Source organism: Natrix helvetica (genome assembly GCF_964273705.1).
Source record: "Natrix helvetica genome assembly, chromosome: 14".
NCBI lineage: Eukaryota > Metazoa > Chordata > Lepidosauria > Squamata > Natricidae > Natrix > Natrix helvetica.
In genome coordinates, this window is record NC_138564.1 from 3696672 (window position 1) to 3713193 (window position 16522).

At 49.4% G+C, this 16522-nt stretch overlaps 1 protein-coding gene across 12 annotated transcripts in view; it reads right to left on the minus strand.

Annotated features, from left to right (window-relative positions):
• The window catches only part of NCOR2 (nuclear receptor corepressor 2), a 213267-nt gene that overhangs the window by 96332 nt on the left and 100413 nt on the right, over positions 1 to 16522 (minus strand). For all 12 annotated transcript variants that reach the window (XM_081966828.1, XM_081966827.1, XM_081966826.1 and 9 more), the window contains 2 exons: positions 14781 to 14953; positions 8892 to 8954 (listed from right to left, as the gene is read on the minus strand). In XM_081966828.1, coding sequence (XP_081822954.1) covers positions 8892 to 8954; positions 14781 to 14953 — 236 coding nt within the window. The remainder of the gene's footprint in view (positions 1 to 8891; positions 8955 to 14780; positions 14954 to 16522) is intronic.

Below are 16522 nucleotides of genomic sequence, written 5' to 3' on the forward strand. Positions count from 1 at the left end.
AAATACACACACACACACACCAACACCTGCTTTCCAAAACTATAATTACACACACACACACACACACACACCTGGGGAAAGACGTGTCAGCAGCTACCTTTGGCTCCTGCCAGGAAACACCCAGTGTCTCCCACAGCTGGGAAAAGGCCCCCCAGTAAGTTGCCCTCCCTACAAACTCCACGCCTGCCTGCCCTTCCCTTCCCCGGTGCTCTAAAAAGTCCCTACTAAATTTTCAAAACTTTTCGGAAGAGAACCCGGGCGTTGGGAGGTCTGGCCCAGAGGGCACGGCGGTTGGACATCACCCGTTGGGACCTTTCCACCAGGAACCACGCCAGTGGGACACTCCCTCCTCCTCTTCCCTCCCTCCCTCCCTTCCACATCTCGCACACGCAAAACGGCTCAGATTTTCCACTTATCCTCCCGCCACCCCCACCCCCCCTCGTTTACAAGCCCCCACTTACATCCTGGTCCACATTCATCTGCTGGCTGCTGGACCGAAACCATACGCGGGGAAGGAGGCAGGCGAATTCTCGGGAGTTCAGGGAAGGAGGAGGAGGAGGAGGTCAGGCCAAACAAAGCAACCCCCCCTCTCCCCCAGTGTAAAAAAAAGAGAGAAAGGAACAAGGGGGAAAAGAAGAAGAGATCAGGCTGGTTCGGATGCTCTCTTCCTCCTCCTCCTCCTCCTCTTTGCTGGCTTGTATCTCACGTTTCTTGTTCGCCGCGGACTCTCTCAGGGCAGTCCCGGAGAAGAGGCATGTGCGCCCTCGCCGCCGCTGCTCCCGGGGAGGGTTTTCGGCAGCCGGTGCCAACTTCGAACTGGGGGAAAGGTCAGCCGATCCCGGAAGGTTCCTTCCTCCTCCTCTTCCTTCCCTGGCAGTGCCAACCCTCCAACTTGCTCTGCGCCTCCTCGTCGTCGTCTTCCGAGCGAACGCGGGCTCCCACCTGCTCGGTCCCTGGGCGCCGCCGTGTGTCTCTTTTACGGAGGAGGTGATGGTGGAGGAGGAGGAGGAGAAGGAGGAGGATTCGCTTCCCTTCCCTCCCAGCCTCCGCAAACTCCCTTGCCAGCCTTCGCCTGCCTTTCCCCCAAGCGGCTCCGGGTGCCAGGAGGGGCAGGAAGAGAGGGGGAGGAAGAGGAGGAAGCAACCCAAAGAGACAGATTTTGGGAGAGGGTCCAGATTGCGACCGAAACGTGCAGACGGGTGAAGCCTTCGGTGGGGAGAGCTGAGGAGGGAGGAGGAGGAGGAGGAGGAGGGAGGGCTGGCTGTAAGGGAGGAGGTAGGAAGCACCGTGGGGAGCTAGCCCCCTCTGCTTCCCCGCCCTCCCGCCCTGCCCCTATGTGACCCAGAAGTTTGCTCCGTCTGAATGTGACCTCTAGACAGCGTCCACAAGCCGCGTGGCATCGGCCCAAGACGACAAGGGTGCGGCCAACTTGGCAAGACTTCCCCCCTTCTCTCTCTCTCTCTCTCTCTCTCTCTCTCTCTCTCTCCTCCGAATGTCAACAGCAGGGGAAAAAGAAGCCTTTCTTAATCGCTTCCTTCTCTCTGATCTGAATCAAAGGGGTTGTTCTTGGCAACAGCTCCCACGCAAGTGGGGACCCCCCTCCTGCTGGGCCTCTGTTTCTCTCTCCCCCCCCCCCCGCCTTCCACACACACACTCTCACACACTTCCCCCGAGGGTGGATTTGGTCCCAAACGTTTTGGCTTGCAGGGCACACCAGATCAGGATTCTGGCAAGGAAGAGGTGGCGGGTGGGCAGAAAGGGGAAGCCCCTTTCCCCAGGAATGAGTGGGGCGCGTCCAAGCCCCCCACTCAAAGGCAGGAAATGGAGGGATGCATGCTTTCTCCCTCCTCCCCCCCCATGCAAGGAGGTGCTGTCCCCAAAAATGTAGAAAGCTTTGGATTAGCCGGAAAAGGGGGAGCCCCCCCTTCCCAGGAATGAGTCCACCAAGACCCCCATTTATTGTGGAAAGTGAGGGGTGCATGCTTCCCCCCCATACACATACGCTCAAGGATTCACTTCTTCTGTACCCCAAAATGTAGAAAGCTTTAACTGGGCAGAAAGGGGGATCTCCCCCTCCCAGGAATGAACCCACCAAGACCCCCATTTATTGAGGAATAATAAGGGATGCATGCTTCCCTCCCATACACATACGCTCAAGGATTCACTTCTGCTGTACCCCGAAATGTAGAAAGCTTTAACTGGGCGGAAAGGGGGATCTCCCCCTCCCAGGAATGAACCCACCAGGACCCCCATTTATTGAGGAATAATAAGGGATGCATGCTTCCCCCCCATACACATACGTTCAAGGATTCAGTTCTGCTGTACCCCAAAATGTAGAAAGCTTTAACTGGGCGGAAAGGGGGATCTCCCCCTCCCAGGAATGAACCCACCAAGACCCCCATGGCAAGGAGTTGCATCTTTCCTGCCCCCCCTCTCCCAAAAATGCAAAACCGCTCATCCAAATCTTCACTCTGACCCCCGGACTTAGTTCACCTGCAAGGAGCAAGTGAAAGAGAGTCTCAGACAACAAGACCAAAGCTTATCCCCGCTCTCTTCCCCTCCTAAGAAAACACCCCCTTCTCCCCCACCCCACCCAAAGCACCAAGACTGGACAGCCCAGGGGTCAAAGTCAAACTTCAAAGGGTGGGCAGGACCCCGATGTTCTCAATTAAACTGTGCCACCACCAACGTTCAAAAAAACGCCTGGCGAGCCAAAAACTCATCAGAGGGGCCAGAAGAAAAGGAAGAGGAGGAGGGAGGGGGTAAGCAAGCATTTGGGGGGGGGAGGTGAATTCTGCAGCTGGTATAAATTATGCAAATTGGGTTCATTTGCATACAGCCTCGATTAGACGGGTTTTGAGTCAGCTCCTGGAGATGGAAAAGCTTGGAAGAGGTGGATGGAAAGATTGAAAGGTGCGGTACCTCGGTCTAAAAACGCCTCTTCGTGCAAGCGTAACAGAGTTGGAAGGGGCCTTGGAGGTCTTCTAGTCCAACCCCCTGCACGAGCAAGAACGCTTACACCACCTCAGACAAATGGTTATCTAATCTCTTCTTTAAAAACTTCCAGTGTTGGAGCATTCACAACTTCTGGAGGCAAAGTCATTCCACTGATTAATTGTTCTCACTGTCAGGAAATTTCTTCTTAATTCTAGTTTGTGTCTCTCCTTGATTAGTTTCCATCCATTGCTTCTTGTCCTGCCTTCAGGTGCTTTGGAGAATAGTTTAATTCCCCACTCTCTGTGGCAACCCCTCAAATATGGGGACATTGCTATCATGTCACCCCTAGTCCTTCTTTTCATCAATCTAGACCAGGGGTGTCCAAGCTTGGGAACTTTAAGACTTGTGGACTTCAACTCCCAGAATTCCCCAGCCTGGGGAATTCTGGGAGTTGAAGTCCACAAGTCTTAAAGTTCCCAAGTTTGGACACCCCTGGTCTAGACATACCCAGTTCCAGCAACCGTTCTTCGCCTCTAATCCCTTTTGACTCTTCTCTGCACTCAACATATTTTTTTTATATCGTGATGACCAAAATTGGATGCAATATTCCAAATGTGATCTTACATAATCAAGTATGACCAACTAGACCAGGCTAAATACTTATGGAAATGTAGAACGAGTTACAACAGGGTCTTCAACTCCCTGAAGGTAATCAAAAGAGTAGAACACAGTTGGAAGAATAGAAGAGAGAGTAGAACTCAGAGTTGGAAGGGACCTTGGAGATCTTCAAGTCCAACCCCCTGCTCAAGCAGGTGATCCTATAAAGATAAAGGTTCCCCTCGCACATATGTGCTAGTCGTTCCTGACTCCAGGGAGCGGTGCTCATCACCATTTCAAAGCCAAACGCTGTCCGAAGACGTCTCCGTGGTCATGTGGCCGGCATGACTCAATGCTGAAGGCGCACGGAACGCTGTTCCCTTCCCACCAAAGGTGGCTCCTATTTTTCTACTTGCATTTTTACGTGCTTTCGAACTGCTAGGTTGGCAGAAGCTGGGACAAGTCACGGGAGCTCACTCTGTTACGTGCTAGAGATTTGAACCGCCGAACTGAACTAAGCTCAGCGTCTTAGCCATTCAGCCACCGCATCCCGGAGATCCGATACCGTTCCATAATTTATAATCGATGGACTTCCATAATTCCATAATTTCCAAGACTGAATAAGTCTGGGGATAACCAAATCTTCCATTAACAGGTTTCCACATTCCACCATGGAATGAACTGGATGAGTTTGGAGACCAGCAGAAATGTATATTTCTTACAAAAATATCGAACGGGCAAAGTTCACTCTGCTAAATGTTATTTATCAAATGACGCCAATAATGATGTTTATTTAGCATGGAGATTCTCCAACATCTGAAAGGATTCTCTTCTAAAAGGCATCTAAGGATGCTTGAGGTGGGTGTTTGCGGTGAGGGTGATAAGAGAAAGGTTCCCAGGTTGGATTTGGTCTTCAAGAAGACAAAACTCTTGACTCAGGAGTGAAAGTCAATTAAACAAAACAAAACAACACAAGAAGACCCTCATTTCTACCTGTGTGTACAGATGGATCTTGACAGACTTGAACACAGGAAATTCAATGTAGAGAAAAGTAAAGTCCTACACATGGGTAAGAAAAGCCAAAAGGACACATATAGACTGGGTGAAACCAGGCTTAATAGCAGTGACTGTGAGAGGGATCTTGGAGTCTTAGTGGACAACCAGTTAAATATGAGCCAGCAGTGTGCAGCAGCAGCCAAAAAAGTCAACACAATCCTAAATTGCATTAACAGAGAGATACAATCAAGATCAAGGAAGGTACTAATACCACTCTATAAAGCCTTAGTAACACCACACCTAGAGTACTGCATCCAGTTTTGGTCACCACACTATAAAAAAGATGTTGAGATTCTAGAAAGAGTGCAGAGAAGAGCAACCAAGATGATGAGGGGAGTGGAGGCTAAAACATAGGATGAATGATTGCAGGAACTGGGCATGGCTAGTCTAGTGAAGAGAAGGACCAGGGGAGACAGGAGAGCAGTCTTCCAATATTTATGGGGCACAGAGAGGAGGGGGTCAAGCTATTCTCCAAAGCACCCGAAGGCCAGACAAGGAATAATGGATGGAAACTGACCAAGGAGAGATTCAACCTGGAAATAAGGAGGAATTTTCTGACAATGAGAGCAATAAATTAGTAAACTAAATCTGCTGGGCATCTAGTTCATATTTATGACGGTTATAGCATCACTGCGACCCTGTTGTCGATAAGAGCCACTTGCCAAGAGTCTGAATTTTGATCCACGTGCCCACGGGGAAGCTGCAATGGTGGTAAGTGTGAAAAACGGTTACAAGTCACTTTTTTCAGCAACTTGTTGTTACTTCAAACAAGTCACTAAATGAACGGTTGTAAGTCGAGGATTACATGGACAGATTTTCAGATTAACAGAGTTGGAAGGGACCTTTTGGGTTATCTAGTCCAAGCAGGAAACCCATTTCTGAGAGATGGCAGTCCAGTCTCTTCTTGAAAGGATGAAGCTCCCACAACTTCCGAAGGCAATTTTTGTTCCTTCAGATGTTGTGGAATAATGGATGGAAGAATAATGGATGGAAACTGATCGAGGAGAGATTCAACCTAGAAATAAGGAGGAAATTTCTGATAATGAGAACAATCAAGTTCCCACTGTCAGGAATTTTCTCAGTTCTAAGTTGCTTCTCTCCTTGATTAGTTTCCACCCATTGCTTCTTGTTCTATGCTCAGGTGCTTTGGAAAATAGCTTGACCCCCTCCTCTCTGGGGCAGCCGCACAAATATTGGAAGACTGCTATCCTGTCTCCCCTGGTCCTTCTTTTCATTAAACTAAACACACCCAGTTCCTGCAACTGTTCATTGTATGTTTTAGTCTCTCCAGAGATCTTTGATCATCTTAGATTAACAGAGTTGGAAGGGACCTTGTAGGTCATCTAGTCCAACCCTCTTTCCCAACCAGGAGACCCTCCACCATTTCTGACAGATGGCAATCCAGTCTCTTCTTGAAAGCCTCCAGGGATGAAGCTCCCACAACTTCTGAAGGCAACTTCTGTTTCATTGGTTGATCATTGGTTGATTGTTCTGTCAGAAAATGTCTCCTTATTTCCAGGTTGAATCTCTCCTTGATCAGTTTCCATCCATTATTCTTTGTCTGGCCTTCGGGTGCTTTGGAGAATAGCTTGGCCCCCTCCTCTCTGTGCAGCCCCTCAAATATTGGAAGGCTGCTATCCTGTCTCCCCTGGTCCTTCTCTTCACTAGACCAGCCATGCGCAGTTCCTGCAACCATTCATCGTATATTTTAGCCTCCAGTCCCCTCATCATCCTGGTTGCTCTTCTCTGCTCTCTTTCTAGAGTCTCAACATCTTTTTTTAGATCCTGGTGACCAAAACTGGCTGCAAGAGACCCCCCTATCTGGACCTCATCCAGAGCTGACAGGTGCCAAACTCCCAGACTTTTAAGCAACCTGGTGCACGCTGAAAAGAGAAATTCCCTGCTGTTGGAGGGTGCCCAGATTACGGAAGATCATTTTCAATCCGTGCCAGTAGATGCCAACGCTCCCAGGAACTTCACTCTCCTCCTGGGCCAGGAATTGATTTGGCTTCTTATAATTGAGAGGCTACTTTGGAAATAAAATTTTAAAACAAAAACACCAAAAAGAAGGTTTCCAAACTTAGGACCTCAGCCTATAATTGTATACTCTGCTGAATGTTTAGGCAGCCTGCGGGATTGTGGGTTTACTACACCATAAAAGTGTCATTGAGCAGTGAGTCTGTTTTGTCTCTCTTCACTTTGGCGTTAATTGCAGGGCGTGTCCTGCTTTTGTCTCCGGGAGCCGCACCAAATCGCTCCTCCTTCGCTTCGAACCGCCTGCTGGCGGCCCAGATCCTATGCCTAGGGATTTCTTGCAAGGAGCCACAAACCACCTGCCACCAGCCAAGCCGTTTCGGTGCCATTTGCAGAGTCACCAGGAGCCACCCGAAAGCATTAGGTGGGCGCTAAGCTGAAAACCCTGTTCAGATAGCAACAGAGGGGAATATTTGTGGCTTGGGGCTGAATTGGGGAGTCCTTGGGGGCTCCCTGAGCTTGGTGGTTTTCTTGCAGACGTTTCATGACCCAACTAGGTAACCTCATCAGTGCCAGAAGGAGGGCTACTTATTGAGAGGAGGAGGAGGAGGAGGAGGAGGAGGAGGAGGAGGAGGAGGAGGAGGAGGAGGAAGGGCAGGAGGAGAGGGAGGAGGAGGAGGAGGAGGAGGAGGAGGAGGAGGAGGAGGAGGAGGAGGAGGAGGAGGGGACAGTGGGGTCCTTGGGGGCTCTCTGAGCTTGGTGGTTTTCTTGCAGACGTTTCATGACCCAACTAGGTAACCTCATCAGTGCCAGAAGGAGGGCTACTTATTGAGAGGAGGAGGAGGAGAAAGAGGAGGAGGAGGAAGAGGAGGAGGAGGACGACGACGAAGAGGAGGAGAACAGTGGGGTCCTTGATGCTCTCTGAACTTGGTGGTTTTCTTGCAGACGTTTCAGGACCGAACTAGGGAACACCATCAGTGCTAAAAGGAGTGGGGTTTGCCAAGTGGAAGAGGGGAGGAGGGGGAGGAGGAGGAAGAGGAGGAGGACTGCAGGGTCCTTGATGCTCTCTGAGCTTGGTGGTTTTCTTGCAGACGTTTCACAACCCAACTAGGAAACGTTGTCAGTGTCAGAAGGGAGAGGGGATTGCAGAGAAGAAGAGGAGGAGGAAGGTGGGAAGAAGGAGCATTGTGGAGTCGTCGGTGTTCTCTGAGCTTGGTGCTTTTCTTCCAGACCTTTCATGACCCAACTAGGGAACGTCATCAGTGCTAGAAGCTTGTGGGGTTTGCTCTCTCTTTATATTACAATGGTTTGTCCTGCCTGGGTTGGTGGGAGGATTCTAGGTTGCTTCCTTGACAGAGCTGTGGTTGACTGTTTGTTTGTTTGGTTGTTTGCGTTGGTCGTTTCTTGATTTGGGGCCCTGATGGCGAACTTATGTCATGCATAGGTTCTCTGTGGGCACCAGCTGCTCTTCCGGTATGTCCTTGCGCACTGTTCAGCTGGCCTTCGCGCACGATGGAGCGCTGGAAATCCAAAGTTCAGCTGGACGGCACAATTCATGCAACAGAAACTGGAAGACAAGCTGGCCGGTGCACGAATGTGCGCCGGCCAGCTAGTTTTCCAGTTTCTGGTGCGCACGAAGACCTGCTGGCCGGCGCACACATGTGCGTTGGCCAGCTGGTCGCTGCCGGGTTTCCAGGCTCTGGCGCATGCACACATTCCGGTTTTGGTGTGGAAAAGATTTGCTGTCACTGATTTGGGGTATTATTTACTTCTTGACAGTTGCTGCAGTGTTAGCCTCGGTGCGAACCTCTGCTCAGATTGGATATTGAGGGGGTTTTGTTTCCTTTCTGGCTAGGGAAGCCACTAGTGTACAAAGAGACCAAACCTACTCCCTCCTCTCCCTGATGACGTTACCTAGTTTGGTACTGAAATGTCTGAGAGAAAACAGCTCGGCTCAGAGAGCACCAAGGACCCTGTCCTGACGCCCAGCCAGCCACTACCTCCTCCCTGTTGTTGTCCCAACTGCACAACGGAGAATGTCAGACATCGCCCTAAGCTGGGTCATACACAACCTATACACTGCCTTAGCAACTCCTGAATTTGTCCGAAACGAAATACAGTCGAAGGCTTGCAAGCAAAATCTGGAGGCTTCCACCCGCCACGCAAAACACCTTCAATCTCAGGATGGCCAGTGATAGTGTCAACAACACAACTGACACCTGAAGCAACACAACTGACACCTGAAGCAACACAACTGACACCTGAAGCAACCGACACGCTCACTCACCACGGGCATCTTGCAAAGAAAAGGAAAGCCAAAAGCTTACCTTTCTTGGCCGTTTCCATCTCCTCCTCGGTCCAGCGAGAACTTTCGTTCATCTCCAAAGAAGCTGGAGGGAAGAAAAGAAGAGATTAGAAGAAAAACAAAAACCTTGGGGGTGGGGTGGGGGGTGGATAGCAATATTCCTTAGACTTATAGACCGCTTCACGGTGCTTTCCAGCCCTCTCTAAGCGGTTTACAGAGTCAGCCTTTTGCTCCCAACAATCTGGGTCCTCATTTTACCCACCTTGGAAGGACGGAAGGCTGAGTCAACCTTGAGCCAGTGAGAATTGAACTGCCAAATTGCAGGCAGCCGGAAGTCAGCAGAAATTGCCTGCAGTACTGCACTCTGACCACTGCCCCAACGTGGCTCGTGTGTGTGTGTGTGTGTTTATGTAACACTTAGTGACATGCCATTTGCAATGACCTTCCTATCAAATATGACTTTTTCTTGGCCTAGCTGACTTTGGGCCAAACACAAAGTGGTGATGGGGAGTTCTAGTTCCTGCCTTAGGATTGAAAACCAGCTGGGTGACTTTGGTCAAAATCACTAGGAGACGGCAAGTTCTAATTCCGTTTTAGGCATGAAATCTTGGAGACAGTTCAAAAAAGAGCCACTCTGTAACGGCGAAGGGGCTGGCCTAGAAACCAGGGCACCGAGAGTTCTAGTCCCACTTTAGCCAGGAAAACCAGGTGGGTGACTTTGGGCCAGGAGACAAGGAGTTCTAGTTCCTGCATAGGCATGAAACCCAGCTGGGTGATTCTGGGCCTATCACCAGGAGACAGGGAGTTCTAGTTCCTGCATAGGCATGAAAGCCGGCTGGGTGACTTAGGGCCAATCACCAGGAGACAGAGAGTTCTAGTTCCTGCATAGGCGTGAAAGCCGGCTGGGTGACTTAGGGCCAATCACCAGGAGACAGGGAGTTCTAGTTCCTGCATAGGTTTGAAAGCCGGCAGGGTGACTTTGGGTCAATCACCAGGAGACAGGGAGTTCTAGTTCCTGCATAGGCATGAAAGCCGGCAGGGTGACTTTGGGTCAATCACCAGGAGACAGGGAGTTCTAGTTCCTGCATAGGCATGAAAGCCGGCAGGGTGACTTTGGACCAATCACCAGGAGACAGGGAGTTCTAGTTCCTGCATAGGCATGAAAGCCGGCAGGGTGACTTTGGGTCAATCACCAGGAGACAGGGAGTTCTAGTTCCTGCATAGGTATGAAAGCCGGCAGGGTGACTTTGGACCAATCACCAGGAGACAGGGAGTTCTAGTTCCTGCATAGGCATGAAAGCCGGCAGGGTGACTTTGGGTCAATCACCAGGAGACAGGGAGTTCTAGTTCCTGCATAGGCATGAAAGCCGGCTGGGTGACTTTGGACCAATCACCAGGAGACAGGGAGTTCTAGTTCCTGCATAGGCATGAAAGCCGACTGAGTGACTTTGGACCAATCACCAGGAGTCAGGGAGTTCTAGTTCCTGCATAGGCATGAAAGCCGACTGAGTGACTTTGGACCAATCACCAGGAGACAGGGAGTTCTAGTTCCTGCATAGGCATGAAAGCCGACTGAGTGACTTTGGACCAATCACCAGGAGTCAGGGAGTTCTAGTTCCTGCATAGGCATGAAAGCCGACTGAGTGACTTTGGGTCAATCACCAGGAGACAGGGAGTTCTAGTTCCTGCATAGGTATGAAAGCCGGCTGGGTGACTTTGGGCCAAACACCAGGAGACAGGGAGTTCTAGTTCCTGCATAGGCATGAAACCCGTCTGGGTAACTAAGGGCCAATCACCAGGAGACAGGGAGTTCTAGTTCCTGCATAGGCATAAAAGCCGGCAGGGTGACTTTGGGCCAATCACCAGGAGACAGGGAGTTCTAGTTCCTGCATAGGCATGAAAGCCGGCTGGGTGACTTTGGGCCAATCACCAGGAGACAGAGAGTTCTAGTTCCTGCATAGGCGTGAAAGCCGGCTGGGTGACTTAGGGCCAATCACCAGGAGACAGGGAGTTCTAGTTCCTGCATAGGCATGAAAGCCGGCTGGGTGACTTTGGGCCAATCACCAGGAGACAGGGAGTTCTAGTTCCTGCATAGGCATGAAAGCCGGCTGGGTGACTTTGGGCCAATCACCAGGAGACAGAGAGTTCTAGTTCCTGCACAGGTTTGAAACCCGGCTGGGTAACTAAGGGCCAATCACCAGGAGACAGAGAGTTCTAGTTCCTGCATAGGCGTGAAAGCCGGCTGGGTGACTTAGGGCCAATCACCAGGAGACAGGGAGTTCTAGTTCCTGCATAGGTTTGAAAGCCGGCAGGGTGACTTTGGGTCAATCACCAGGAGACAGGGAGTTCTAGTTCCTGCATAGGCATGAAAGCCGGCAGGGTGACTTTGGGTCAATCACCAGGAGACAGGGAGTTCTAGTTCCTGCATAGGCATGAAAGCCGGCTGGGTGACTTTGGACCAATCACCAGGAGACAGGGAGTTCTAGTTCCTGCATAGGCATGAAAGCCAACTGAGTGACTTTGGGCCAATCACCAGGAGACAGAGAGTTCTAGTTCCTGCATAGGCGTGAAAGCCGGCTGGGTGACTTTGGGTCAATCACCAGGAGACAGGGAGTTCTAGTTCCTGCATAGGCATGAAAGCCGGCTGGGTGACTTTGGGCCAATCACCAGGAGACAGGGAGTTCTAGTTCCTGCATAGGCATAAAAGCCGGCAGGGTGACTTTGGGCCAATCACCAGGAGACAGGGAGTTCTAGTTCCTGCATAGGCATGAAAGCCGGCTGGGTGACTTTGGGCCAATCACCAGGAGACAGAGAGTTCTAGTTCCTGCATAGGCGTGAAAGCCGGCTGGGTGACTTAGGGCCAATCACCAGGAGACAGGGAGTTCTAGTTCCTGCATAGGCATGAAAGCCGGCTGGGTGACTTTGGGCCAATCACCAGGAGACAGGGAGTTCTAGTTCCTGCATAGGCATGAAAGCCGGCTGGGTGACTTTGGGCCAATCACCAGGAGACAGAGAGTTCTAGTTCCTGCACAGGTTTGAAACCCGGCTGGGTAACTAAGGGCCAATCACCAGGAGACAGAGAGTTCTAGTTCCTGCATAGGTATGAAACCCGGCTGGGTAACTAAGGGCCAATCACCGGGAGACAGAGAGTTCTAGTTCCTGCACAGGTTTGAAACCCGGCTGGGTAACTAAGGGCCAATCACCGGGAGACGTGAGTTCTACTCCTGCCTTAGTCATATAAACCAGCTGGGTGACTGGGCCACCCAGCTGGTTTTATATCTCTATCAGCCCAGCCCACCTCACAGGGCTGTTTTTGTTGGGGGGGAAATTGAACGAGGAAGGAGCATTAGTTATGCTCTCCACCTGGAGTTATTTATAAAAATAATAAAAACAGGGATAAGATAAAGCAAAAATAAAAAGAGGAAAAGCTGCTATTGTTAATCGTCTTATCTCGACAGTCCTGATTTTCGGATCTCCCGTCATAAAACAAGGCTTGGATAGCTAGAATCAAACCACAAGAGCCAAACAAAGGTGCAGCTAAAGTTTCCCCCGGGGGCAAACTAAATTCAGGTGATCAACTCCACCAGTTCCTCACCTGAAGCTCCTCCAGTTGGATCATCTACCAGGCCTTCCCATTCAAGCTAAGCCTAACTAAGCCCAGATCCCGGGATCCACCCTGTTGATGTCCAAAATGAGATTTCTCCATAGTTCTCCATAGCCCTCAAGTGGCCAAGAGAGGCAACTTCTCCCGATCTACGCAGAAGACTTGCCCGTCTGCGGAGAAGGAAGCGGCTTTCCAGAGGATTCTAATCCAAAATTTGTCATCTCCTGTCCTACTTCTTCACTCCGGCTCCGCCCGTGTTTTGGAACAAATCTCTCGGCGCGCCCTTCCAGGTTGTCCTAGAAAAGCAGCCCCATTTCTGACTTCCCTACCTATATCGTCTGTCGCTTCCAAAGCAAAAGAGAATTAAGCTTATTTTATTCTTATTTGCCTGTTTGTGAAAGCAAGGCTTTTTAATTATATATTTTGGACTCAATTGTGGGTCGTAAGTCGAGGATTCCCTGTACACCTCGGTGGGGTGGTTGATAGATAAATAGATACCTGAAAATAGGACCTCCCTGGATAAAAAGCCCAATTGGGCTTTTGAGCGCATGCACTAAAATAAGACCTCCCCCCCAAAAAAATAAGCCCTCCCTGAAAATATTGCAACACAGCAGCAGCCATGAGGTGACCACACTCGCCGCCTCCTGCACCTCAAAAATAATAAGACCTCCCCGAAAATAAGGCAAGTGATTATTTGGGGGGGGGGGGTTCCAAAGAAAATAAGACTCTGTCTTATTTTCGGGGAAACACAGAAGAAAGATAGGTAGGTAGGTAGGTAGGTAGGTAGGTAGGTAGGTAGGTAGGTAGGTAGGTAGGTAGGCAGGCAGATATAGAAAGAGAAAGATGATTGATAGATATAGAAAGATGGTAGGTAGGTAGGTAGGTAGGTAGGTAGGTAGGTAGGTAGGTAGGTAGGTAGGAGATAGATAGATAGATAGATAGATAGATAGATAGATAGATAGATAGATAGATAGATAGATAGATAGATAGATGAGAGAGAGGGGGATGATGGAAGATAGATAGATGAGAGAGAGAGAGAGAGAGATAATAGATAGATAAAGATAGATGATAGATAGGTAGAGCTGATAGATGATTGATATGGAGAGAGAGAGAAAGATAGATAATACATAGATAGGTAGGTAGGTAAGAGATAGATAGATAGATAGATAGATAGATAGATAGATAGATAGATAGATAGATAGATAGATAGATAGATAGATAGATAGACAGAGAAAGAGAAAGATGATTGATATAGAAAGATGGTTGATAGGTAGGTAGGTAGGTAGGTAGGTAGGTAGGTAGGTAGGTAGGTAGGTAGGTAGATGATAGATAGATAGATGATAGATAGATAGATAGATAGATAGATAGATAGATAGATAGATAGATAGATAGATAGATAGATAGATGAGAGAGAGGGGGGATGATGGTAGGTAGGTAAGTAAGTAGGTAGGTAGAGCTAGATAAATGATTGATATGGAAAGAGAGAGAAAGATAGATAATACATAGGTAGGTAAGTAGATAGGTAGGTGGGTGGGTGGGTTAACACTGCATGTATTAAGTTAGTCACATGGCTATTAAGGGAATCTGGCGTCCCCATTGTACTTTGGTCAGAAGGTCACAAAAAAAGGGGGGGAATCATGTGACCCCGGGATGCTGCAATTGTCCTAAGTACACGCCAGTTGCCAAGCCTCTGAATTTTGATCACATGATCAAGGGGACCCCGCCACAGTCGCTAAGTGTGGGAAACGGTTATAAGTCCCTTTTTCCAGTGCTCACTAAATGAGCTGTTAAGTCAAGGAGTACCTGTATTCTTCCTCGTTTAGGTCAAAAACTAACATCTCTATTTGGAATTCCAGTCCCCTCGTTGGAAGACAATTAGAATTGATAATGCACCATTTTCTAATGACATCTGTTGTTTCTACGGTTGAGCTAAGTCGCAGGGTTGATGAGCAACTGAATGGAGCTAGCAGTGTTTTACTGGCCGGATGTCCTTCCCTGTTGCCAATGCGGAGTTTTGTACAGCAGAGATATTCTCATTGTGCCCAGAGAGAGAAAAATATCTGCCTCTACCTAGGATCGAACTCACAGCCTCCCGATTGTGAAGCGAGAGCTCCACCTCTGGGCCACTGCACCACTCTTTTTTTCCAGCACAGTGTCATTAAAAAAAAAAAAGACCTCCACACACCCTCCCACATACACCCACGTCTTGATCTTTCGGCCCTTGCTTTGAGAGGTTCCCCCTTCGCTTCCCCAGCAGGAATCCCTTCCCGACCCCTGGATCCATTCATCCATGCTACGGAGACCTACCTAGCTCGGAATTCTGCTGGGGCATGGCCACCTCTTCGTGGTTGGCCTCGTTGGCCATGGACCGAGTGATGCGCCCTTTCCGCCAGCCCTGGCTATTGGCTGTCTTGCGCCCTTTGGAGGTGACGGCTTCCTTCTCGTCATTGTCCTCGCCGGACGTGTCCTCATTCTTCTCCCTGACAGAACCAGAGAGCAAGAGAGAGATGATCAGTTTGGGTTTTCTGCAGGAAGCGGGAACATCACTGCGGCCAATTTACGTCGGTTTTGCTTTTTCTAAGTTTTCCAAAAGCGGAAGGAGGAGAGAACTGGCTGAAGGTGTCAGGTGGAAGCAATCCGAGTCATCACTGCAAAAAGCTAAACTCAACTTCATTGATTTCTGCCTAAGTTACAAGAATCTGCCCAGTGTCAACTCATAAAGTTGCCATGGTGAGGAAAGGGGGTGGGGGGAAGCGCATTCCACGCATGCCTTCGGCTAGAGTCGGATCTCAGATGACTACCGCAGACTTGGGAAGGGTGCACCTCATTGGGGAATGTGATTTATGACACAGACTGAGGGAGGGGAGGGAAGGAACAGGGGTAAAGTTCAGGTATAATTCAAATGAAACTCAGATCTGACTGCAATATGGTATTGCCAAAATGGTGCTCCTAATAAGTGAGTGGTTTTCTTTTGAAACTTGGCTCGAGGCTCATGAATCAATTAGGGCATCTTTCGGAAACCTGACACCCAGATTGTTATCTTCCACCAGGAATGGCCAGGTAAGGCTTCGTGGATCTTAGAAGTCCAGCCGTGCGGCTGTGCAAGGACTCCAAATCAGTCTTGTCAGATGTTACATATATTTTCTATCCTGCTCTACGGAGTGGAGAGTTGGTCTCTGACAGAGAGCCACTTGAAGAGACGAGAAGCATTTGAAATGTGGGTTTACAAACGGCTGTTAACGTATCAGCTGGGTTGACAAAATCAGAAATGAGGTGGTGATAAGCCAGCTGGGAAAGCCAAGGGAGATCATCAAAACCATTAAAAAGCGAACGTTAGAATATTTTGGGCATGAGATGCGACACCCGGGAAAATACGGCATCCTTCAATTAATCCTCCAGGGAAAGATTGAAGGCAAAGGAGGTCCAGGCAGAAGAAGAACCTCATGGCTTCAAAATCTAAGGGAGCAGTTTGGACAAAACTCAGCAGCACTTTTTCATGCGGCTGTTGATCAAAATAGGATCACCAACATGATCGCCAACATCCGATGACGGATATGGCAAAAGAAGCTAGGTCCTTGCTTGACTCCTCCTTCCATCCCAATTGGCAGTTTCGCCACAGAGCAACACTGACGCCAAATGTTCCTTCCAGCCAAGGCTTAATCTTGGTTAGAGAAAGTTGGCCAACTCTTCCATCTAAAGAGTCTAAAAATGCTGATTTCCCCTCCTGGTTAACTCAAGGGCACGGCGTTTCCAAGTCGTTTTTTGCAACCTTCGATGGCCAACAAGCATTTCGGTAGTCTGGTTAGAAGCAGGAAGGGTCTTTGCGCTTCCTTCGGCGTGTTTCTCAAGATACATCACCGTTGCAACCACACACGGAACAAAACCGAGGTATCCTGGATCGAATTTGTACCAGGGATCAACGGTACAGAATCAAAAGGAGACCATTGATAGAAGCCAATGGGTCTCTATTGAACATCCAGCCAGATGCTATAATCCAGGCCTTGCTTATCAACAGAGACCGAGTGAAGCAAGTGGTCAGTTTTAACTTT